The sequence below is a fragment of the Saccopteryx leptura genome, chromosome 3, assembly GCF_036850995.1.
Source record: "Saccopteryx leptura isolate mSacLep1 chromosome 3, mSacLep1_pri_phased_curated, whole genome shotgun sequence".
Lineage (NCBI taxonomy): Eukaryota > Metazoa > Chordata > Mammalia > Chiroptera > Emballonuridae > Saccopteryx > Saccopteryx leptura.
In genome coordinates, this window is record NC_089505.1 from 78,495,996 (window position 1) to 78,520,364 (window position 24,369).

The following is a 24,369-nucleotide window of genomic DNA, read 5'->3' on the forward strand; positions in this document are numbered from 1 at the left end:
AGCAAAAGCTCACCAGCTTGGACCCAAGGTCGCTGGCTCAAGCAAGGGGTTACTCAGTCGGCTGAAGGCCCGTGGTCAAGGCACATATGAGAAAGCAATCAAGGAACAACTAAGGTGTTGCAATGCACAACGAAAAACTAATGATTGATGCTTCTAATCTCTCCATTCTTATCTGTCCCTGTCTATCTCCCTGATTCTCTGTTTAAAAAAAAAATTAGGACAAAAACTTTGGAACATAAATTGCATTTTATGGTTTCTCTGGTGCTCAAACAGGTTTTAAGAAAGGTTAAATATTTTGCTAAATTACTGACATTTTTACTGTTTCTCTTCATCATGAATTCTGCAATGTTCTGCAAGTCTTCAGTGCAGATAAAACGCTTTGCCACATACTTGACATTTGCCAGGTGCCTCTCTGGCATGTGTTCTCTTCTTTAGAAAGGTGAAACAGTCATTTAATGTTTTGCCACAACCTCCATATTTTTAAGGTTTTTCTTTATGATGAATTCTTGAATGCTTACTAACATTTTGCAGCCAAGCAAAAACCTTAATACACTCCCTACAAAAGTTAAGATTTCTGTCCATTATGACAGTTCTGATGATAAATGATATTTCAGGACTGGTCAAAGGCTTTGCCGCATTGTCTTCACCTGTAAGGCTTCTCTCCAGTATGAGTCCTCTGATGTAAGGTAAGGTATTAGGGGGAATTAAAGGCTGTGCCATATTCTCAACATTGATAGGGTTTCTCTCCAGTATGAACTCTTTGATGTACAGTAAAAGTAGAGGGATTGTTAAAGGCTTTTCCATTCTCTACATTTATATGACTCTCTTGTGTGAGTTCTTTGATGTACAGTAGGACTGGACAGTTGAGTGAAAGCTTTGCCTCATTGTCTCATTTGTATGGTTTTTCTCTTGTGTGAATTCTTTGATGTTCAGAAAGAGTTGAGGAATAGCTAAAGGCTTTGCCACATTGTCTGCATTTGTATGGTTTCTCTCCTGTGTGAGTTCTTTAATGCCTATTAAGAGTTGAGCGATCAGTAAAAGCTTTGACACATTGTCTGCATTTGTATGGTCTCTCTCCTGTGTGAGTTCTTTGATGTACAGAAAATTTGGAGAAACAGGTAAAGGCTTTATCACATTGTCTACATTTGTATGGTTTCTCTCCTGTGTGAGTTCTTTCATGTACAGTAAGGTCAGAGGAATATCTAAAGGCTTTGCTACAATATCTGCATTTGAATGGTATCTCTTCTGTGTGAGTTATTTCATGTTTATTAAGAGTTGAGCAATCAGTAAAAGCTTTGACACATTGTCTGCATTTGTATAGTTTCTCTCCTGTGTGAGTTCTATAATGTACAGTAAGTTCAGAGGAATACCTAAAGGCTTTGCCACAATTCCTGCATTTGTATAGTTTCTCTTCTGTGTGAGTTCTTTGATGTACATTAAGACCGGACAGTTGAGTGAAAGATTTGCCACATTGTCTGCATTTGTATGGTTTTTCTCCTGTGTGAATTCTTTGATGTTGAGTAAGAGTTGAGGAATAGCTAAAGGCTTTGCCACATTGTCTGCATTTGTATGGTTTCTCTCCTGTATGAGTTCTTTGATGTTTATTAAGACCGAACAGTCTAGTAAAAGATTTGCCACATTGTCTGCATTTGTATGGTTTCTCTCCTGTGTGAGTTCTTTGATGTTTATTAAGAGTTGAGGGATCAGTAAAAGCTTTGACACATTGTCTGCATTTGTATGGTTTCTCTCCTGTGTGAGTTCTTTGATGTTTATTAAGACCAAACAGTCTAGTAAAAGATTTGCCACATTGTCTGCATTTGTATGGTTTCTCTCCTGTGTGAGTTCTTTGATGTTTATTAAGAGTTGCGCAATCAGTAAAAGCTTTGACACATTGTCTACATTTGTATGGTTTCTCTCCTGTGTGAGTTCTTTGATGTACAGAAAAATTGGAGGAACAGGTAAAGGCTTTATCACATTGTCTACATTTGTACGGTTTCTCTCCTGTGTGAGTTCTTTGATGTTTATTAAGAGTTGAGCGATGAGCAAAAGCTTTGACACATTGTCTGCATTTGTATGGTTTCTCTCCTGTGTGAGTTCTTTGATGTATATTAAGCTTTGATTTCCTGATAAAGGTTTTACCACATTCTAAACATTTATAAGGCCTCTCTCCACCACAGATTTTCTGATGGTTGAAAAGGGTTGAGGAATGGCTAAAAGCTTTGCCACACTGTCTGCACTTCTGAGGTTTCCCTTTGGTGTGAATATTTCTATCAGGTAAATTAAGAAATGAATTCCAATTGAATGCCGTGACAGATTTTTCATATTTATAAAGTTTTTCTGCACTATGGACTTTAAGTATATTTACATTGAATATTTCACTGAAAGCTCTGGAACATAAATGATAAGTGTAAGCGTCCTCAGTATGAATATTCTCTTCTTCTGGATGATCTGAGGATTGCATAAAAGATCTGACACATTTACTTTGTTCCTTTGTTATCTCCACATCATGAATAACATGATGAATATTATAATGTGATATCTGGTCAAATACTTCTCCGTGTTCATAATGGTTCTTGGGAAATGGAGTTTTCTCATTTTGATTACAAACTGATTCTTGTTCAAAGTTTTTCCAATGTTCATTGTATCGATAACTTCTGTCTTCATTATGCATAATCTGGTAATAATGAAAGATAGATATACTTTTATTGAAAGGTATAATTTCATTTAACATGTACACTTATTCCCAAATAACTACTCTGTGATACCTATTAAACCATATTGGCTGTACAAAATTTGCTACAAACTTAATGAATATCAGACATTAAAATGGAAAAACATTTGAAAACCAAATCCAATCATTATTTACTCCAAAGTTTACATAACTTCCTAACTTTTCCAGATTTTCTTTTCAAAAGTATATAATAGTAACAGATAGTTTATGATGTTGGTGGGCAAGCCTACCTATGTGGGGATATTAGCAATGAAGCCATTTTTTTAGTGCCTTGGGAAGAGTTCAAAGAGCGATCGATCCATTGTGCCTAAGGCCAGCTTACTCAACCAATGCAGCCATGGCTGTGGGAGAGGAAGAGTAAAAGCAAAGCAAGAGGGGGATGGGTAAAGAAGATGGTTGCTTTTCCTGTAGGTCCTTACCCAGAACTGAACCCAGGACATCAACATTCTTGGCCACTAAAGAAATCAGCCAGAACCAATTTGAATTTTTAGAAACTGATACCCAATGTAGCTGACTTAAATATGGAGTTTCACAGATGTGTAATATTTTTTACCTATTTATAAAACAATGAGTTAACCACAAATAATAGTCTCGCCCTGGCCAGATAGCTCCTTTGGTTGGAGCATCATCCTGAAGTACAGATGTTGCTGGTTCAATTCCCAGCTAGGACACATACAGGAAAAGATTGTTTCTGACTCAGTCTCTTTCTCTCCCCATTCCACTCTCTCTCAATACAGTGGTACCTTGACACATGAGCACTTGATTTTGCAAGCAATTTGAGAGAGGAGCAGTCACTTGCAGAATTTTTTGCTTTATGTCACCAGCAAATATTAAAATCACGAGGTTCCACCAACTTCTACTAAATGGCCTTCTGATTGTTCTAAAAGGGAGGAACAAACAAACTTCCATGGAAAGGTTTTTGGTGAAACAGCCTCTAGGTGAAAGCAAGGAAAGTGTGCCAAAAAAGCCAATAGTGAAGAAAATTATGATGATTAAGCAAAGTAAAAAAATGGCAATAAGATTATCAAGAAAATTACAAATCATATGTAGTGTGTAAATTTTGCAATTAAATGTAGCCTTAAGTGTGTAGAGAGTAAGTTATAAGTTAAGCAATAGCGCACGAAATAAAAACATCCTCCGCGGTCTCCTCCCCCTCCACCAGCATCTTTACCTGAACTTGAAGGTAAATACAATTCATAAACAAGCTTATTTCTTTACATTTTCTCTTATTATGTATATATGTACATATTTGTTATTTATAAAGTACTTTTTATTTAAAATCATATATGTAAAACAAAAACTTTGTTTGGTTTTTGGAAACCGGAAGAGATTAATTGTATTCCCCAAAATTTAAGTGGGGAAATTCTCTTTGACATACAAGGATATTGAGTCACGAGCTCGGCCAGGAAACAAATTAAACTTGAGTGTCAAGGTAACACTATATATAAATAACAAAAAAAAATTGTGGTAGATTAGCTCTGTATATATTAATATTTTTTCTTCTAACCACTCTAAAATTTTTGAGGCTTTTATTAAATTTAAATGATCAAAACAATACCTTCCATATCTTACCAGTATTCTTTTAAAGAAAAAATCTTTGATTCCTGGATTTTGATACAAGGTCGTGTTGTCTTCAGACGGCATAGCTAAAAGATACAAAATATGACAGTTATGACACAAGGTAAATGGATATACCAGCAAGTATTCACGAAATTACATTTTAAGTTGCCAAAGGCAGGTTAAGAGTAAAAGGCAAGACCAAGAAAGGTAACAATGAAGAAAGTCCCATCAGTGAGGAATAAAAATTTACATCTACTCCTAACAATATCTGCTAAAACACCCAAGCACACAAGGCTGATGTGGTAAGAACATTCCTAATTACCAGTTTCTTCCTAAGAAACAGAAACTATAGTACTGCATGCTCAGTGAACTGGTGGCTTCGCTTCTTCCTGAAATATCATTTCTGTTTTGCATAATAAAGTGCCAAGAGAATGGCAGTACATGGGGAAGGTACTATAATGACCATTTCTTAAGAAGTAATTGTTCAAGCACATAGAGACTGCAGTATTGACAGATATCAAAAACAGAAACAGCATGACCAGTGGTGGTGCAGTGAATAGTGTCAACCTGGGATGCTGTGCTGTGGTATCAGGTCTCAATCCCTAAGCTCTCTGGCCTATGACCTCATTTCCCTTGAGTGCAGGCTCAAAAGATTAAGAGCAAGAATACCAGGCCTGATGAGGTGGTGGCACAATAAACTGAGTGTTGGCTGAGATGCTGAAGAACCAGGTCCAAAGTCCCAAGGTCGCCGGCTAAAATGTTGGCATACCTGTTTAACAGTGGGCTCACTGGCTTAAGAGTACAGTGGTACCTTGAGATACAAACAGGAACAACATATGAATTTTTTAAGATATGAGCTGCGACTCGGTCCGTATTTTCGTTTGAGATCTGAGCAAAATTCCTATATATGTCATGATTCGGTAAGCTGCCGCTAGTTAGCACGTTGGCACATGGGTCCATTATCGGCAGTTTGATATAGGAGTTGACTGACTTACGAGCTTGGTTACAGAACAAATTAAATTTGTATCTCAAGGTACCACTGAATCTATGCCTGGTAGGTCACTGGAATAGATATGACCCATGGTTACTGGCTACAACCCCAATGCACTGGCTTAAGCAAGAAGTAAGTGGCTCAGGTTGAACTCCCCAACAAGGCACATATATGAAAGCAATCAATAAACAACTAATGTGCCCCAATTATAAATTGATGCTTTTCTTCTCGCTCTGTTTCTGACTGTCTCTCTCGCTCTCTCACTAAAAAAATAAATAAGACAGAAAAAGAGAAAATAAGGACCCGGGTTCGATTCCCGGCCAGGGCACACAGGAGAAGCGCCCATTTGCTTCTCCACCCCTCTGTGGCGCTTTCCTCTCTGTCTCTCTCTTCCCCTCCCGCAGCCAAGGCTCCACTGGAGCAAAAATGGCCCGGGCACTGGGGATGGCTCTGTGGCCTCTGCCTCAGGCGCTAGAGTGGCTCTGGTCGCAACATGGCGACGCCCAGGATGGGCAGAGCATCGCCCCCTGGTGGGCAGAGCTTCGCCCCTGGTGGGCGTGCCAGGTGGATCCCGGTCGGGCGCATGCGAGAGTCTGTCTGACTGTCTCTCCCCGTTTCCAGCTTCAGAAAAATGAAAAAAAAAAAAAAAAAAAAAGAGAAAATAATGTCAAGGCTGCCACTTCAGCATAATAGGATCATCATGATTATATCACTACTAGCTTGATACCAAGGTCAATAGTTTGTGCAAGCTATCACTCACTGCTTCAGCTGAAGACACCCAGGCAAGGCACATATAAGAAGTAGTCAATGAACAACTAACTAAAGTTACTCAACTATTAGTTGAAGCTTTTCATCTTTCTCCCTTGCTTACTCTCAGTAAAAGAAAACAACAGAGTTGTCATCTTAAAACGAAGATAGTAAGATCAGGGTCACGTAAAATAAAGAAAAAATATATATATCAAGAACGTGAATATAAATATTAAAAATAAATGGATGATAAAAATGAAATCATAGCATTTACAGAAGCATGTACAAGCATAGAAGATATTGTGCTAAGTGAGATAAGTCTGGCAGAGAAACATATGTACCATATGATGTCAGTTATATTTGGAATGTAAAAAACAATATAAATGAACAAACAACCAGAAAGATATTCACAGGTACAGTAAACAGAGTGAAAGCTGTCAGAGGGCAGGAGAGTTGTAAGACTGAGACAAAATGTTGAAACACTTGAGAAGAACACACTGGTAGCTACAGAACAGTCATGGGATGTAAAATGCAGCATGGGGACTATAGCAAATATCATAATACGGTATTAACTATGTGGGTCCCGAAAATATCACGGGGAATACTTTCAGATTTTATAAAGTATATTAAAGTCTAACCATTATCCTGTACATCTGAAACTAGTTCAAAATAATAACTGAATAAAAAAGAAAATGCAAACCAAGAACAGAAAATTAATCTGAAGAATTTTGAAAATTATATAAAAGTTTCAGTGATCAAAAATCTTCTATATTAACTATAATTTTTAAATGAGTATACCCTCAAACAGAAAATAGTTGGCATCATGACATTCTAGAGCTAAAACATTTCTTAGACAATGTATTCAAATCATTAAAAAAATAACTGCAAAGTATAATTGTAATAAAGATATTTAAATGACATGAGAAAGTTATTCTGGTTTACTCTATTTCACCTAACCTTATAAAAATGTGTAGGTTGTAATTCACCTAAAAACATAATCTTTATTTCTAAATAAAAAAAGCATCAGAAAGTTCTGAAATATGGACAGACTAATCTAATCTTTAAACATTTCAGATACAGCACACCATAAGAAAAAAACATGCTGACAAAGTAAATGAAAAACCTCATCATTGCTTTTCCCTGAAATAAACTTGAATTAAGGAACAAAGCCACTTCCTAAATATGAAGTGCCCAATAATGCTGTATTTCTATTCTTTCCAAAGAACAATTCTGCGTCTTGTACTAGCACTTGTGAATCCATAAGCACAAATATGACAAAAATCTCATTAAAAAGTGAAAACAGAAAAAGTCAGTCAGGGGCAGCCCTCAAGTGCACAAAAAGAATTACAGAATGACAGTGACGATGAAAGCAGGTAACAGTGGACACTTTCCTACCTGCTGGGCAATACTTCAAGGTTGCCTATGACAGTCACTATTGAAGTATTCTGTGAGATTCGGAGAGATATGAAATTACACTATTGTGCAGAATTAAAAAATACAGACTAAAATATTTTTTCCTTCTTTCCAAGTTAAAGGATGAGAGATAGCCTAGTGCATGCACCTCAATGAGATCCATCTGAAAACCCCCATCTGGGCTGTTGATTTATCCATCTGGGGCCATGGTTGCAACTGACCTATTTTTAGTGCTTGAGGTGCAGACACCACAGAGCCATCCTCTGTGCCCAGGGATAATACACTGAACCCAAACAAGACATGGCTTCAGGAGGAAAAAAGAGACAGTGAGAGAAAAGGGTGAAGAATCAGATGGTCACGTCCCCTGTATGTCCTGAGTGGCATCCATCCCAGGATATCTATATGGTAAGCCGATGACCTCCCACTGAACCAAAGTGCCAAGGCCGGGACCAGAATTTGTAACGATAATTCATACTAAGCAGAAGAAGAATTTGAATTAAAACAAAATCTGAACATCCCACTTTGGGGATATGCTTTGTGTTGTGATGAAATCATTGAGTCTATACTTTGTACGGTCTTGTGCAAAATGTCCATAGGATTAGAAATGATAAAACTGACCCAAACAGGCAGTGGTGCAGTGGATAGGGCACAGAATGAGCACACAGAAGACCCACGTTTAAAACGTCTTTAACAACTGAGCTGTGATAGCGCAGTGGATAAAGCATCAACCTATAATACTGAGGTTGCCAGTTTGAAACCCTGGGCTTTCCGGGTCAAGGCAAATACGGGATTTAATGCTTCCTGCTCTTCCCCTTTTTCTCTCTTTCCTGTATCTCTAAATGAATAAATAAAATCTAAAAAAATAACAAAACACTCAAGGTCACCAGCTTGAGTATGCGATTGCTGGCTTGATCATGGGATCACAGATACAACCCCATGGTTGCTGGCTTGATGCCAAAACGTTGCTGGCATGAGCAAGGGGGTCACTCGTCTGCTGTAGTCTCCCAGTCAAGACACATATGAGAAAGCAATCAAAGAGCAGGTAAGGTGCCACAAAAAAGAATTAATGCTTCTCATCTCTCTCCTTTCCTGTCTATCCCTATCTGTCCATCTCTATCTCTGGCAAAAAGAAAAAAGAAAAAAATAATACATCTGAAAACAAGGCATCTGTCCCCAGCATTCCTAAAATTTCTGCACCTAATTTGAGAGTCTCAACCATTTCTGTGAAAAATGCCAAATGAGAAAAACAGCTTATCATGTAATTCCTCAGGTATATGCATAGGTTTTCTGTGATGCCCAAAGCTATGGAAGAGGAGTCATCGTGGCATCTCTCAGTCCAAGGGGAAGACTTGGACCCCACTGCTAATGTGATGATGGAGGTCACGAGAGCAAAAGCAGAGTCCTGAGAGGATGTCAGAACTCAGGATGTGTTAGCAACCAGGATAAATCTGGGCCTCTCACAGCCCTTTCCACTGCAGCAGCTTCCCAACCACACTGTAAGGTCTGGCTTCCTCCGTGACCTTTAGATCTCTCACCTGTGTCATCTGCTTCCTCATCCCACCTACCTGGCTAGAAGGATACTGTCATTTTCCTTCCCAGCTCCAATTTCTAATTCAATTTTTGCCCAAGTAAGAAGACATGGTACAATATAACAATGTTCTAGGAAATAACTTTTAAAATAACATTTTCTGAGAGCACCTTAATCATTCTAGACCAGTGGTCCCCAACCCCTGGGCCACGGACCGGTACCGGTCCATGGGCCATTTAGTACAGGTCCGCAGAGAAAGAATAAATAACTTACATTATTTCCACTTTATTTATATTTAAGTCTGAATGATGTTTTATTTTTTAAAAATGACCAGATTCCCTCTGTTACATCCGTCTAAGACTCACTCTTGACGCTTGTCTCGGTCACATGATGCATTTATCCGTACCACCCTAAAGGCCAGTCTGTGAAAATATTTTCTGACATTAAACCGGTCCGTGGCCCAAAAAAGGTTGGGGACCACTGTTCTAGACAACATGTAAGTTTTCATATACTGAGTTCTAATTAATGTGCATCATGAAGCCTTTGTTTCTACACCAGCTAACCCTCATATTTGTTCCCTGATGGCAGAACTCTAAAACCTAACCTGCAGGGCAGAAGCTCCCATGTGATGTTCCCCCTAATGAACAGAAGAAAAAGCTGCAGGTAGAATAAACTCAGGAAGTCATCCTCACCCAGGGAGACCAGGTTCCTGTAGTTCTCCAACATCACATCCGTGTACAGTTTCCGCTGAGCTGGGTCCAGGCATTCCCACTCCTCCTGAGAGAAATCTACAGCCACATCCCTGAAGGTCACATCCCTGAAGGTCAATGGTTTCTGGAAGAAAAGACACATTAACAGAGGTCTGCAATCTGAGTTCATAATCCCATCCAACAATAAAACCGGGTTAGAACTGGTTTTGTCCTAAGAGAAATGACCCAGTAAGATCGTTTTCCCCCAGCAATATATAGTTTTTCTAAATGTGTGTGAGAAAGAGGGTCACACAAACTAGTTTGAGAGAGATGAGACTGTGGGACTTTTTACTTTTTCATTAACTACTTTCTGATATGTGCCTTGGCCCTAGCTGAGCCAGTGACCCGTTTCTCAAGCCAGCAAGGTTTGGCCTCATACCAGTAACCACGGGGTAATATCTATAAGCCCACGCTCCAGGAAGGGACCCTGGGTTGAAATCAGTGACCTCAGGGCTTTAAATCTGGGTCCTCACTGCCTTATTTACTGTGCTACTTCCTGGTCAGGCAATAATACGCTTTCTAAAAAAAATTTTATCGTCCTTTGTTTTCTTAATCATTCACACAGTAATTTTCTCTAACTTATTCTCTAACATTGAGTAACAAGGATTACACATGTCCATAAATCCACTATACAGACTTGGCTTTCCAAGAATATAAATTTTAAAATTAAGACATCACTGTGATCTGGTAGGTCAGCTGAATAAAGCATTCTCCTGAAATACCAATGTGGCAGGTTCAATTCCTGCTTAAGCACATACAAGAAATCAACCAATTAACTAATAAGGGAAATAGCAAGCTCATGGCTTTTCTCCCGCTCTCTCTCAAATTAATCAATAGAATTAACGCATCAGCATAGGCATGTGGATTTGTCAGTGCTGTATGTGATCACTCATGATCAGTTGTGTATATTTTTTCAGGTGGAAAAGTCACAATGAGTTGGAAGTGTAAGTACTTCTTCAATTTTGACGTGGACAACAGTGAACTGCTGTTTTCTAAAAATGCTGATTCTCACTCAGGAGTTCTGAAATGTGGCCTGTGTTTCCACACATCATCGAACAAGCTCTCTTTTTACCAGTGACACCAATGTCTCCAGTCCACGTGCCACACTCCTGAATAGCACAGAGAAAACACAAGGGAAAATGCATACATGACCTTGAGCTAAAATTTTAACGGAATTTCTTGTTCTCAAGGAATAGGATGCATAGCAACCACTAATTTACCATATGTGATTTTAGAACAAGGTATTTCTTCCCTTGCTGTGGGATTGCTTTGTGAAACATACAGTGAAGTGTAGACCTTGAGTTTTATTTCAAATGTAATCTACGTTTCCTAAAAAAGTAGAAACACTGGCCAATTCTCATAAGAAACCTCATCAACATCTATTGAAGGTCCTATCACTGATAATAACCAAAATATCTTAAGAAGAAAAAAAATACCTCAAATAATGTTAACATGTTATGCACAAAGACATAACAGAAGAACTAGGTACAATTTCAAAGTGATAGAGCCTGACCTGTGGTGGTGCAGTGGGAAAAACGTCAACCTGGAACACTGAGGTTGCCAGTTCAAAATCCTGGGCTTCCCTAATCAAGGCACATATGAAGTTCATGCTTTCTGCCTTGTTCTCTCTCTCCTCTTTAAAATAAATTTATAAAAATCTTAAAAATAACATAAAATGATAGAAAATAAAATGAAGATACTGTGATTCTGTTGTTTCATGAATCACTTGTGAATGATACTTTTTTGTGTGTAACAGAGAGAGAAACAGAGGGACAGACCAGAGAAGAGAGAGATGAGAAACATTAGTTCTTTGTTGCTTCTCCTTCGTTGTTCCTTGATTGCTTTCTCATATGTACATTGATGGAGGAGCTACAACAGAGCGAGTGACCCCCTTACTCATCCCTTAGGACAAGCCAGGAACCTTAGCTTTCAAATCAGAGAACTTTAGGTTTAAGCATAAGACCATTATAGGTTATGTCTATGATCCCGCGCTCAAGCCAGTGACCTCAAAGTTTCAAACCTGGGTCCTCTGTGTCAGCAATGCTCGTTTTTAATAAACACAGTAGCAAGAAGAACATCCATGAAAATTAAGAAGAATTTAAAGCAAGTGACTTTTTGTCTCTAATTTCTTTGAAAATTTTTATACACATTTGTGAAAAATTATCTGCTGTGACATTGCAGGCACACAACATGAATAAGAAAATTATCTGAATATGATCACTAGGGAATAGTAATGTTTCCAAATGTCCTCCACATGTTCTGTTCCAGAGAAGGTGCATTTCCTTAATCCTGTCACAGAGTTGATACTGCAGCCACATGAAACTACAGCCTACTTTCCCTCTTTATTGATGCTCGAGCCTCTGACCCATCCTCGTAAGGTTGTTGGACACAGTTGACTTCCCACATTGATGTCACAAAGGGGATATTTCTAGTATTTGAAAGTTATTAGAGAGTAATGGTAGCATGAGAAATTCCCCTAATCTCTTCCTTTGAAATTTCAACAAATTGAACAGTTGTAACACAGTGAAATAACCCCAGCTGGGCTCACAGTGCACCTGAAAGATCCCCAAGCTGAATGGACTGAAGGTGTGCCGAGTTGAAAGGCAGATGATAAAATGCACTAGCAGTCAGCTCTGAAGGGGAAAGAAACCGGCTGGACCAGGTTTTTCTTTCTTTTTCTTTGCTGTTCTATGGGAAGGAAGTAGGGCCATGCTGCCTGGGTCTTGTTTCCCATGAAAGGAAGAGTTAAATCCGCAGTGTCTTAGCCTCCTTCAGATGGGAGAGGCAGAGAGGCTGAGAGGCAGAGGAGGAAGTGCTGAACTGAGTGGTGTAGACGGGATGGCCTGGGATCAGGGTCCTGGCCACACTTCCCGTGGTCTGTCTGCAGCCCGCTCTCTGCACCGAGACAAAGTGCAGCGCCCCAGCCTCCCAGATGCCAACTCGCTCACCTCACAGGTAGAAAGTGTGGCAGTGGCAGACCCCACTGGTAGCTCTCCAGAGCCACTCTTTCCCAAGATGTACTCCACATCGGGTCCCCTGGTTTCTTGAGTCATGGGGAGGAGTGCCCAGAGACCTCAAATCGCCACTGCTAAAACCTAAAGCCACAAAACCTTAAGGCCATAAAGCAGAAGCTGTAAAACCCTCTCTACACACCACAACCACCACTGACTGCAGCCCTGCCAGCATCATTAACAGGAAGGTCACAGTAGAGTTCTGCCCAAGAATCTCAGAGCCAAAACTTGCAGTACAACATCACCTCCTGGAAGAATACAGTAACCTCACAAACCTAAAAAAATTATACATATATTTTTTTTTTTTTTGTATTTTTTTTTCTGAAGTTGGAAATGGGGAGGCAGTCAGACAGACTCCCGTATGCGCCCGACCGGGATCCACCCGGCAAACCCACCAGGGGGCGATGCTCTGCCCATCTGGGCTGTTGCTCTGTTGCATCCAGAGCCATTCTAGTGCCTGAAGTAAAGGCCATAGAGCCATCCTCAGTGCCCAGGCCAACCTTGCTCCAATGGAGCCTTGGCTGCAGAAGAGGAAGAGACAGAGAGGAAGGAGAGGGGGAGGGGTGGAGAAGCAGACGGGTGCTTCTCCTGTGTGCCCTGGCTGGGAATCAAACCTGGGACCCCTGCACGCCAGGCCGATGCTCTACCAGAGCCAACCGACCAGGGCTATATATATATATTTTTTTCTACTTTTATTTACTTTGTTTTTTCATTTACCCATTTAAATTTTATTATCTTTAACTTTTATATATATTTTTTTCCAGCTGACTTTTTTTATGTATATTTTTGCTCTGTACTTTGGTATTTCCTTTACTTATGATTATGTTTAAAATTTTTATATTTTTCATGGCTTTTTATCAATTTTAATTTTTCATTTTTTAGTTGTTTCTTGTTAGCGTTCTTAACAATACCACTGCCAAATGGATCAAGAAAGAAGAAATTTAAGACCATGCATACAGAAGAAAGAGATGTAGAGTTCAGGTAACAAAAAATCGCCAGGGAAAAAAATCTCAACTACATGGAAATCTTGGAGTTAAAAAACAGAATTCAAAATTGAATTTATAAAAAAACTCAATGAGTTGCAAGAAAACACTAATAGGCAAATTAATGAGCTCAAAACAAATTAATGAACAAAATGAGTTCTTCACCAATAAAACTTAAACTCTATAAAAAAAAATCAAACAAAGCTGAAGAATTCAATATATAAATTGAAAAATGAGGTAGCAAGTTTAGCTAATACAACAGGCCAGAAAGAGGAATCAGTAACATCGAAGACAGGCAAATAGAGATACTACAGAGAGAAGACACTCATGAATTAAAAAAAACAAGAGAGCACCGCAAGAACTGACTACCTCAATCAGAAAGGGTAATATGAGGCCTGAGCAGGTAGTGATGCAGTGGATTGTGATTCAGACTGGGATGCAGAGGACCCAGGTTTAAAACCCCAAGGTCACTGGTTTGAGCCCAGGCTCACGAACTTGACCATAGGCTTGTTGGCTTGAGCCTGGGATTATAGATATGACCCCATGGTTACTGGCTTGAACCCAAAAGTTGCTGGCTTGAAGCCCAAACTCACTGGCTTGACCAAAATGTCACTGGCTCTGCTGTAGGCCCCCCATCAAGGCACATATGAGAAAGCAATCAATGAACGATAAAGGAGCCGCAACAAAGAGCCACAACAAAGAATTGATGTTTCTCATCCCTCCCTTCCTGTCTGTCCCTGTATGTCCCTCTTTCTGTAACAATAAAAAAAGTAATGGTATCACTTTTTGCAGATGATATGATCCTGCATATAGAATAACCAAGGCTTTGGCCAGTTGAATCAGAGGTAGAGCCTGTGGATTGTCTGGGTTCAATTCTTTGTCAGGGCACACAGGAGACATGCCCTTCTGTTTCTCCACCCTTACCCTCTCACTCATCCACCTATTCCCCTCCTGCAGCCATGGCTCTATTGGAGCAAGTTGGACTGGCCACTTCAGATGGCTCTGTGGCCTCTGCCTTAGGAACTAAGAGGAGCTTCGTTGCTAAGCAATGGAGCTATGCCCCAGATGGGCACGGCATCATCCTCTAGTGGGCTTGCTGGGTGGATCCCAGTCAAAAGCATGCATGAGTCTGTCTCGGCCTCCCTTCTTCTCACTGAAAAAGAATAAAAGAAGGAAGAAAAAAAGAAAGACCCAAAGACTCCACCAAAAAAATATTAGAAACAATAAAGCGATACAGTAATGTCACGGGATACAAAATCAACATACAAAACTCTACTACTTTCATATATGCCAATAATCAAACTCCAGAAAATGAACTAAAAAAATAATCCCCTTTACAATTGCAACAAAAAATAAAATAAAATATCTTAGGATAAACTTAATAAATGATATATAAGATCTATATATAGAAAACTACAAAGCATTAGTAAAAGAAATTGAAAAGGACAAAATAAAATGGAAATATGATATATTCCACATTCATAAATTGGAAGAATGTAATAGTTAAAATGGCCATATTACCCAAAGCAATATACAGATTTAACGTCATCCCCATCAACATCCCTGTCATTTCTTAATGAAATGAAACAAAAATATCATCAGGTTTGTATGTAATAATAAAAGACCCAGCATAACAAAACCAATCATGAGGGGGAAAAAAGCCAGAATTATTAAAATACCTTATTTCAAATTAAACTACAGAGCCATGATAACCAAACCTGGTAGTATGGGCAGAAAAATAGCCACACAGTACAATGGGAAAAAATCAAGAGCCCAGAAATAAAACCATGTATGGACAAATAAATCATCTCTGTCAAAGGAGCCAAAAACACACAATGGAGAAAGGAAAGCCTCTTCAATAAATGGTGCTGGGAAAATTGGACAGCCACATGCAAGAGAATGAAACTTTTTTGTCCCCCTGCAGAAAAAGTAATTCAAAACAGATCAAAGACCTTAAGCCTTGGCCGGTTGGCTCAATGGTAAAGCATTGGCCCAGCATGTGGAAGTCCTGGGTTTGATTCCAGGCCAGCACACACAGGAGAAGCACCCATCTGCTTTTCTACCCTTCCCCCTCTCCTTTCTCTATCTCTCTCTTCCTCTCCCACAGCCAAGGCTCCACTGGAGCAAAGTTGGCCCAGGCGGTAAGGATGGCTCCATGGCCTCCGCCTCAAGCACTAGAATGGCTCCAGTTACAACGGAGCAATGCCCTAGATGGGCAGAGCATTGCTTCCTAGTGGACTTGCTGGGTGGATCCTAGCCGGGGGCGTATGGGAGTCTATCTCTCTGCCTCCTCACTTCTCACTTCAAAAAATACAAAAACAAAAAACCAGGTCAAAGACATAAATAGAAGAACTGAAACAGTAAATTACATAGAACAAAACATTCTAAACTCATAGACCTTGATCATATAGAACAATTTATGACTTTGACCCCAATGGAAAGAAAAGTAAAGGATAAAATGAGTAAGACTATATCAAACTAAAAAGCTTCTACAAAGCAAAAGTAACTGGAAACAAAGCAGATAAGCACCCAATGAAATGGGATATGATACTTGCAAACAACAGCTTCGAATAGGGGTTAATATCCAAAATATGAGGTCTACTGGAAAGTTCTGTCCATTTCTATCACAAGTTTCGACACGTAAGCACATGTTTATTTGGCGCATGTATGCCTCTCTATTTTTATCACTTAATGTATACATACTGACGTAGCAAATTAACTAAAACAAAGTTGATTCACGTTAGTCTTATGTGTGAAGCAATAGTGTACCCATGGCTACTGATAAAGTTCATTTACGCCACTGTAATTTTTACGAATTTCAACAAGGAATGATACAGAAGCATGTAGAAATTTATTGAAAGTATTTGGTGAAGGTACAGTTTCTGATAGGACATGCAGAAGACGGTTTGAAAAATTCAAAACAGGTGATTTTGACCTTTCCGATAAGCCATGTTCTGGGCGACCATCTGTGATCGATGACGATGTTGTTAAGACCATGTTGGAGCAAGATCCTTTTCTGACAACATCGGAGATTGCAGAAAGGCTTAATTCAGCTCAGCAAACTATTTCAGACCATATTCGGAAGACAGGATTGGTGTGGAAATATTCAAGATGGGTGCCACATGAATTAAGTCAGAAGAATTTGGATGATCGAGTCGTCATATGCACATCTCTGCTTGCTCGGAACAAAATTGAGCCCTTCTTGAACCGGATGATAACTGGGGATTAACAGTGGATTACCTACGAAAACATCGTAAGGAAAAGGGCATACTGTGAACCCGGAAAACGTAGCCCTTCCACCTCTAAACCAAATTTGACTCTGAATAAGAGAATGTTGTGTATATGATGGGACATTCGAGGACCAATACATTATGAGCTTTTAAAACCGAATGAAAAGCTCAATTCAGAGAAGTATTGTCAGCAACTAGATAATTTAAAGACAGCAGTCCAAGAAAAGAGGCCAGCGATGTTCAATAGGAAGAACATCATACTGCATCATGATAATGCCAGGCCACATGCTGCTTTGGGGACTCATCAAAAAATTACAGAACTAGGCTGGGAAATTCTGTCGCAGCCACCATATTCCCTGGACTTAGCACCCTCCAACTATCACTTGGTTTTGTCCTTACAAAATTTTTTGAAGGGCAAAAAATTCAAAAATGAAGAAGATATCAAACAAGCACTGGTTCAATTTTTCACATCAAAAGATAAAAACATTTTTCAAAAATGGGATATACAAATTGCCCTCATGCAGGCAAGAAATCATTAATAGTAATGGCAATTTTATATTATTTAATAAAGTTTATTGACGGTAAGAAAAATTTCTATTTTGTTTTTTCCAAAAATGGACAGAACTTTCCAGTAGACCGTATATATAAAGACCTCACAAAGCTTAGCAACAAACAAGCAAAAAATCCAAATAAGAAATAGGAGAGGGCCCTGGAGAGCGTCGGCCTGGCATGTGGGAGTTTTGGGTTCGATTCCCGGCCAGGGCACACAGGAGAAGCACCCATCTACTTCTCCTCCCCTCCTCCTCTCCTTCCTCTCTGTCTCTCTCTTACCCTCCCGCAGCCAAGGCTCCATTGGAGCAAAGATGGCCCAGGCACTGAGGATGGCTCTGGTCACAACAGAGTAACGCTCCAGATGGGCATGCCAGGTGGATCCCAGTCGGGCGCATGCGGGAGTCTGTTTGACTGCCTCCCCGTTTCCAACTTCAGAAAAATACCAAAAAAAAAAAAAAAGAAAGAGGAGAGGATCTGACATACACTCCTAAGAAGACATACAAATGACCAACAGATACATGAAACAATGCTCATCTTCACTAGCTATTTTGAGAAATGCAAATCAAAACTACAATCACATACCACCTCACACCTGTTAGATTGGCTACTGTCAACAAGACACGTAATAACAAGTAATGGAGAGGGTACAGAGAAATAGGAACCCCCATTCACTGCTGATAGGAATGTAAACTATAACAACCATTGTGGAAGAAAAATGAAGATTCCTCAAAACATTAAGAATAGAACTACCATGACCCAGCAATCTCTCTACTGGATATCGACCCCAAAAACTCAAAAACATTCATACCTAAACAAAAATGCAGCCCCATATACATCGCCATGTTAATCACAGTGGCCAAGACATAAAAACAACCAAAGTGGCCCTGGCCGGTTGGCTCAGTGGTAGAGCATCGGCCTGGCGTGCAGAAGTCCCGGGTTCGATTCCCGGCCAGGGCACACAGGAGAAGCGCCCATTTGCTTCTCCACCCCTACCCTCTCCTTCCTCTCTGTCTCTCTCTTCCCCTCCCGCAGCGAGGCTCCATTGGAGCAAAGATGGCCCGGGCGCTGGGGATGGCTCCTTGGCCTCTGCCCCAGGCGCTAGAGTGGCTCTGGTTGCAACAGAGTGACGCCCCGGAGGGGCAGAGCATCGCCCCCAGGTGGGCAGAGCGTCGCCCCCTGGTGGGCGTGCCGGGTGGATCCTGGTCGGGCGCATGCGGGAGTCTGTCTAACTCTCTCTCCGCGTTTCCAGCTTCAGAAAAAAAATAATAAAATAAAATAAATAAAAAACAACCAAAGTGTCCTTCGATAGAGGATAAGATAAAGATGATGTAGTACATATTCAATATATACAACGGATTACTGCTCACCATAAGAAATGATGATATAGTGTCATCTATGTCAACATGAACGGACCCTGAGAACATTATGCTGAGTGAAAAAGTGTATCAACAAAAGTTAAGAACTGTTTTTATACAGAAGTGGGATGTAAAACTGATACCTATGGATATAGATAGATAAAAGTGGTTGGCAGGAGAAGGGGTGTGCAGGGGAGAAGAATAAGGGGAGGGGTGCGGAACAGGGTATAAAGAGGAAGGACAAATATGAGGTGACACAAAATAATTTGACTCCGGGTGATGAGAATACAATATAATCAATAGTTCAAATGCTGTGGAGGTGTTTACATGAAACCAATGTACTCTTGTTGATCAATGTCACCCTGTTAAGTTTAATTTTCTAAATAGTAATAAAAGCCTGACCAGACAGCGGCACAGTGGAAAGAGCGTCCAACTGGGATGTGGAGGACGCAGGTTTGAGACCCCGGGGTCGCCAGCTTGAGCGTGGGCTCATCTGGTTTGAGCAAAGCTCACCAGCTTGGACCCAAGGTCACTGGCTTGAACAAGGGGTCACTCTGTCTGCTGTAGCCCCACGGTCAAGGCACATATGAGAAAGCAATCAGTGAACAACTAAAGTGCTGCAACAGAAAACTGATGATTGATGCTTCTCATCTCTCTCTGTTCCTGTCTGTCTCTCCCTACCTATCCCTCTCTCTGTCTCTCTAAAAAAAAAATAAATAATAATAATAATAATAATAATAACAGTGATTAATTCACAGTGGGAATTGTTCATGCCCTCAGGGAATGTGGATGGAGAGGAGGCACAGAAGGCTCTAGGACAAAGGAGGGAAGTAGGTAAGCGGCTGACCCTGACAATTAAAAATGCCTGGGCCCCAGGCCAGATAGCTCAGTAGGTTAGAGCATGGCCTTAAAGTACAGTGGTTGCTGCTTTGATCCCTGCCGGGGCACATACAATAACAGGTCAATGTTCTCACCTCTCTCTCTCACTCTCTTCGTGCCTCTAAAATTAATAAAATAAACATTAAAAAAAAGAATGGAACAGCCTGACTGTGGTAACAGAGTCAATAAATCATCAACCTGGGATGCTGAGGTTGCTGTTTTGAAGCCCAGGGTTTACCCAGTCAAGGCACATATGGGAAGCCACTACTAGGAGTTGATAGTCCCAACTTCTCCCCCCTTTCTCTGCCTCTCTCCTTCTCTCTCCCCTCTATCTAAAACCAAGAAATGAAATAAAAAAATAAGTAATCAGAAACAACCGCAGTAGGCAGGAATATCAAAAGTGGAGAACTACAGGTTGCAGGTCTTAAATCCACTGAAGTTAGGAGGAAAAGCAAACACTGTCTCTGAGCAGGACACATCGCTTACCTGAGAAGCAGCCATTCTGTCCTGTTCTGGCTCCTGCTTGTTTTCTCAGGTGACAATATGTTGAGGAGTCCAGTCTGTATTTTGAGAATGTGCCACCAGTGTCCACACAGACCCTTTATCCACTTCCAACACACTCACAGACAGAAGGACCTGGAAATGCTGAGAAGACTACGTTCTCCTGTCCTTCCTCACTGGAGTCAGCACAGAAGTGCTCCTGCAGGGAGACCACACTGTATTATTTTCCTGTCTTCACCTGTCTGTCCTCCCTCAGATGTCCACACATTCCCACAGCAATGAGAACAGGCGCTGCTCTCCTGAACGCCCAAACCCAACACAGCACCCTGTCACCTCCCCTGACCATCCCTGCTCCCCACTCTCACTAATGCATCCCGGGTACACTCTCCTCTCTGGAGCATGTCTGTGCCCCCCACTCACCTTTGTCTCTCTCATAAGATTCAAGGGTTCATCTTTTGCCTCTGAAACCTGTTCCACGAGCCCATTGTACTTCTGTGACTTATTTTTTTTGATAGGACGGAGAGGCGGACAGATAGGTGCAGACATGCTGTCAGACAGAGAAATGAGAAGCATCAATTCTTCATTGTGGCTCTTTAGCTGTTCCTTAATTGCTTTCTCATATGTGCCTGGAGGAGGAAGGGGGGGATACTAAGCAGAGTGAGTAACCCCTTGCTCAAGCCAGCTAATTTTTGACTCAAGCCAGCAACCCTAGTGTCATATGTATAAATATATATGATCACACACTCAAGCTGGCAACCCAGTGCTCAAGCCAGTGACCTCAGGATTTCGAGAGTGGGTCCTCTTCACCACAGTCCGACTTTTATGCACTGCGACACCAACTGGTAAGGCTACTTCTGTGACTTCTAAATAAAATTTATCGTATGAAAAACAAAAACAGAAAGCAAATTCTTCCAGGATCCTTCCTGCTAATCCCCTGGATCACCTTATGAAAACAACAATGCTAACTGACTTGCGGTGGCACAGTGGATAAATTGTCCACCTGGAACACTGAGGTCACTGGTTCAAAACCCTGGGCTTTCCTGACCAGACAGGGGCGAAGTGGATAGAGCGTCGGACTGGGATGTGGAGGACCCAGGTTCGAGACCCCGAGGTCGCCAGCTTGAGCGCAGGTTCATCTGGTTTGAGCAAAGCTAACCAGCTTGGACCCAAGGTCGCTGGCTCAAGCAAGGAGTTACTCGGTCTGCTAAAGGCCTGCGGTCACGGCACATATGAGAAAGCAATCAATGAACCAAAGTGTCACAACGCGCAACAAAAAAACTAATGATTGATGCTTCTCATCTCTCCATTTCTGTCTGTTCCTGTCTATTACTCACACTGACTCTAGAAAGAAAAACAAAACAAAACAAAAAACCCTGGGCTTGCCTGATCAAGGCACATATGGGAGTTGATGCTTCCTGCTCCTCCCTCCCTTCTCTCTCTCTCTAGCCCTAGCTACTCTCTAAATTGAATAAATAATTAAACCGGTGTTTCCCAACGTGGGGCCCACGCCCCACAGGGGGGCAATTCGATAGTTAAGGGGGGCAATTTGAAAATGGACTCGACAGGACTTTAACTCTTTTGCTCCAGGCCATTTAAATGCAATGCTAGATATCAGTGCCAAATTTAACAAAAAATGAAATTCTTAAATAATTGCGGTAAATAATTATTAAGTATAATTTCATTTGACGAGACCAAAATATCAACTGGGTGATTGGCGTCGTCAAGTAAACTTCGTCCTGGGTTCAACGCGGAGCATGCCGTCTGCCGCGGGGAACCCCGGACGTTTTAAAAACTCGCTAAACAACGCAGTTATTCTCACCTAATTGGCCCATCGCAACTTCTGTAGTGTTTCACATCATTCAGTTGGTGTTAATTTGAAATAAGTGTCAGTCAAAACTGTTGTAAAAGCTCGTTGATTTAATAAATATGCATATATATATTGTATAGATATAATTGGTAAGTATTTGATTTTATTTTTATCAATATTAAACTCTTTATTAAGTACTTCTTGCATCGGTGCTAGAAAGCAATAATATTTTTAAATATTATTGGGGCTTTAATAGTGCATGCATGACAATTTTAATTTTAGAAGCATAACTTTCCAGAAAATTTTGTCAAGTGGAAAAAATATAGATACCTTTTGATTTGCGGTGGTAGTGTAGTAAATGTGTTATATACAATTAAGTAAATATGAATTTTTAGTATACGTTTACTCTATGTCACATTGAATATATTTTAACACATATTTTAATATTAGTTTTTAATTGATCTTATTTTTGTTTCTTATAGCCCATAGTAAAATGAGTGGTGCAAGCAAGAAAAAAACTCGTCAATATTCAGAGGAATATTTAAAATTTGGGTTCATACCCGCTGTTCACGATGAGCGGATTCATTTTTGTCTTTTATGCCAGCAATGCTTGACCAACGAATCAATGAAACGAGGTCGTCTTGAGGCGCATTTGAAGGCGAAACATAGTGCTCATATTAATTCAGATTTGAGTTACTTTAAAACTTTAAAGAAAAATTTTGAAAAAAGAACAACATTAAAGTCTCTATTTACTGCTCATACTTCAACTAATAATCGTGTTCTTGAGGCTAGTTATCAAATTTCTTTATTCATCACTAAAACTGGAGAAAATCACACTATAGGAGAGAATTTAATAAAACCATCAATATCAGCATTTCTTAAAATGGTTCTTAAAAAAGATGACAGCCCTGGCCGGTTGGCTCAGCGGTAGAGCGTCGGCCTAGCGTGCAGAGGACCCGGGTTCGATTCCCGGCCAGGGCACACAGGAGAAGCGCCCATTTGCTTCTCCACCCCTCCGCCGCGCCTTCCTCTCTGTCTCTCTCTTCCCCTCCCGCAGCCAAGGCTCCATTGGAGCAAAGATGGCCCGGGCGCTGGGGATGGCTCTGTGGCCTCTGCCTCAGGCGCTAGACTGGCTCTGGTCGCAACATGGCGACGCCCAGGATGGGCAGAGCATCGCCCCCTGGTGGGCAGAGCGTCGCCCCATGGTGGGCATGCCGGGTGGATCCCGGTCGGGCGCATGCGGGAGTCTGTCTGACTGTCTCTCCCTGTTTCCAGCTTCAGAAAAATGAAAAACAAACAAACAAACAAACAAAAAAAAAGATGACAAAGATGTAAAAGCTATGCCACTCAGTAACAATTCTGTTAGCAGAAGAATAGACGAAATGAGTGAGGATACTGAAAAACAACTTATTGAAAAGCTGAAAACAAGAAAATTCTCCTTGCAAATGGATGAATCAACTTTGAGAGACAGTGAGGCAGTATTGATAACTTACGTAAGATATATTGATAAAGGACATTTTGCTGAAGAAATGTTGTTCTGTAAAAGATTAGAAAGCACCACTACCTCCAAAGATATATATAATAAGCTAAAAAACTACTTAGATGTCAATGATATACCAATGAAAAATATAACATCTTGTGCTGCAGATGGTGCTCCCAATATGATGGGCAAGAAAAATGGCTGCTTAAAATTGATGAAAGATCCTGGCTGAATGGCTCGCTTGGCTGGAACATTGTCTTGCAATGCAGAGGTGGCTGGTTCAGTCCTTGGCTGGGGAACACACAGAAACTGATCAATGCTTCTGTCTTACCCTTATCCTCCTGCCTCCCCTTTGATTCAATAAAAATAAAAAATTTAAAAAAAAATAGAAAAAAACAAAGACAAAAAAAAAAAAAAAGACAACGGAGAAAATTGATGAAAGATGCGAATCCAGAAATGATTCTTGTGTATTGTGTTATTCATAGGGAATACTTGGTAGCTAAAAACATCTCGCCTGTTCTGAATGAAGTATTACATACAGTAATAAAGTGTGTTAATGCTATTAAAGCTAGTGCCAAATGTGTCTTTTCAAGCTATTTTGTGAAGAACAAAATGAAGACCATGTGAGACTTTTACTTCATACTGAAGTAAGATGGCTATCTAAAAGAAACTGTTTGAAAAGATTTATGGAACTATTTGATACTCTTAGTGATTTTTTAAGCGACAAACCTGAAATGAAGTATCTGTTAACAATAGATGGTAAAGCATTTGTGAGTTATTTAGCCGCTATCTTTGAAAAACTAAATATATTAAATAAGCAACTTCAAGGAACAAATAAAACTCTTGTCGATG

General features: G+C 40.4%; 2 protein-coding genes across 3 annotated transcripts in view; one reads left to right on the forward strand and one right to left on the reverse strand.

Annotated features, from left to right (window-relative positions):
• The window catches only part of LOC136399334 (zinc finger protein 91-like), a 944,498-nt gene that overhangs the window by 862,321 nt on the left and 57,808 nt on the right, over positions 1-24,369 (forward strand). The gene's annotated exons all lie outside the window — the stretch shown is intronic.
• The window catches only part of LOC136399336 (zinc finger protein 420-like), a 318,259-nt gene that overhangs the window by 291,337 nt on the left and 2,553 nt on the right, over positions 1-24,369 (reverse strand). Inside the window, exons 2-5 of one of the 2 annotated variants that reach the window (XM_066374407.1) lie at positions 22,598-22,741; positions 20,651-20,777; positions 20,216-20,429; positions 9,663-9,804 (exon numbers count right to left, since the gene is read on the reverse strand). In XM_066374407.1, coding sequence (XP_066230504.1) covers positions 9,663-9,804; positions 20,216-20,230 — 157 coding nt within the window. In that variant the 5' untranslated portion in view covers positions 20,231-20,429; positions 20,651-20,777; positions 22,598-22,741. Of the gene's footprint in view, positions 1-9,662; positions 9,805-14,637; positions 14,690-20,215; positions 20,430-20,650; positions 20,778-22,597; positions 22,742-24,369 lie in introns of those variants that run through there. The other variant, XM_066374410.1, reaches the window with a different exon arrangement.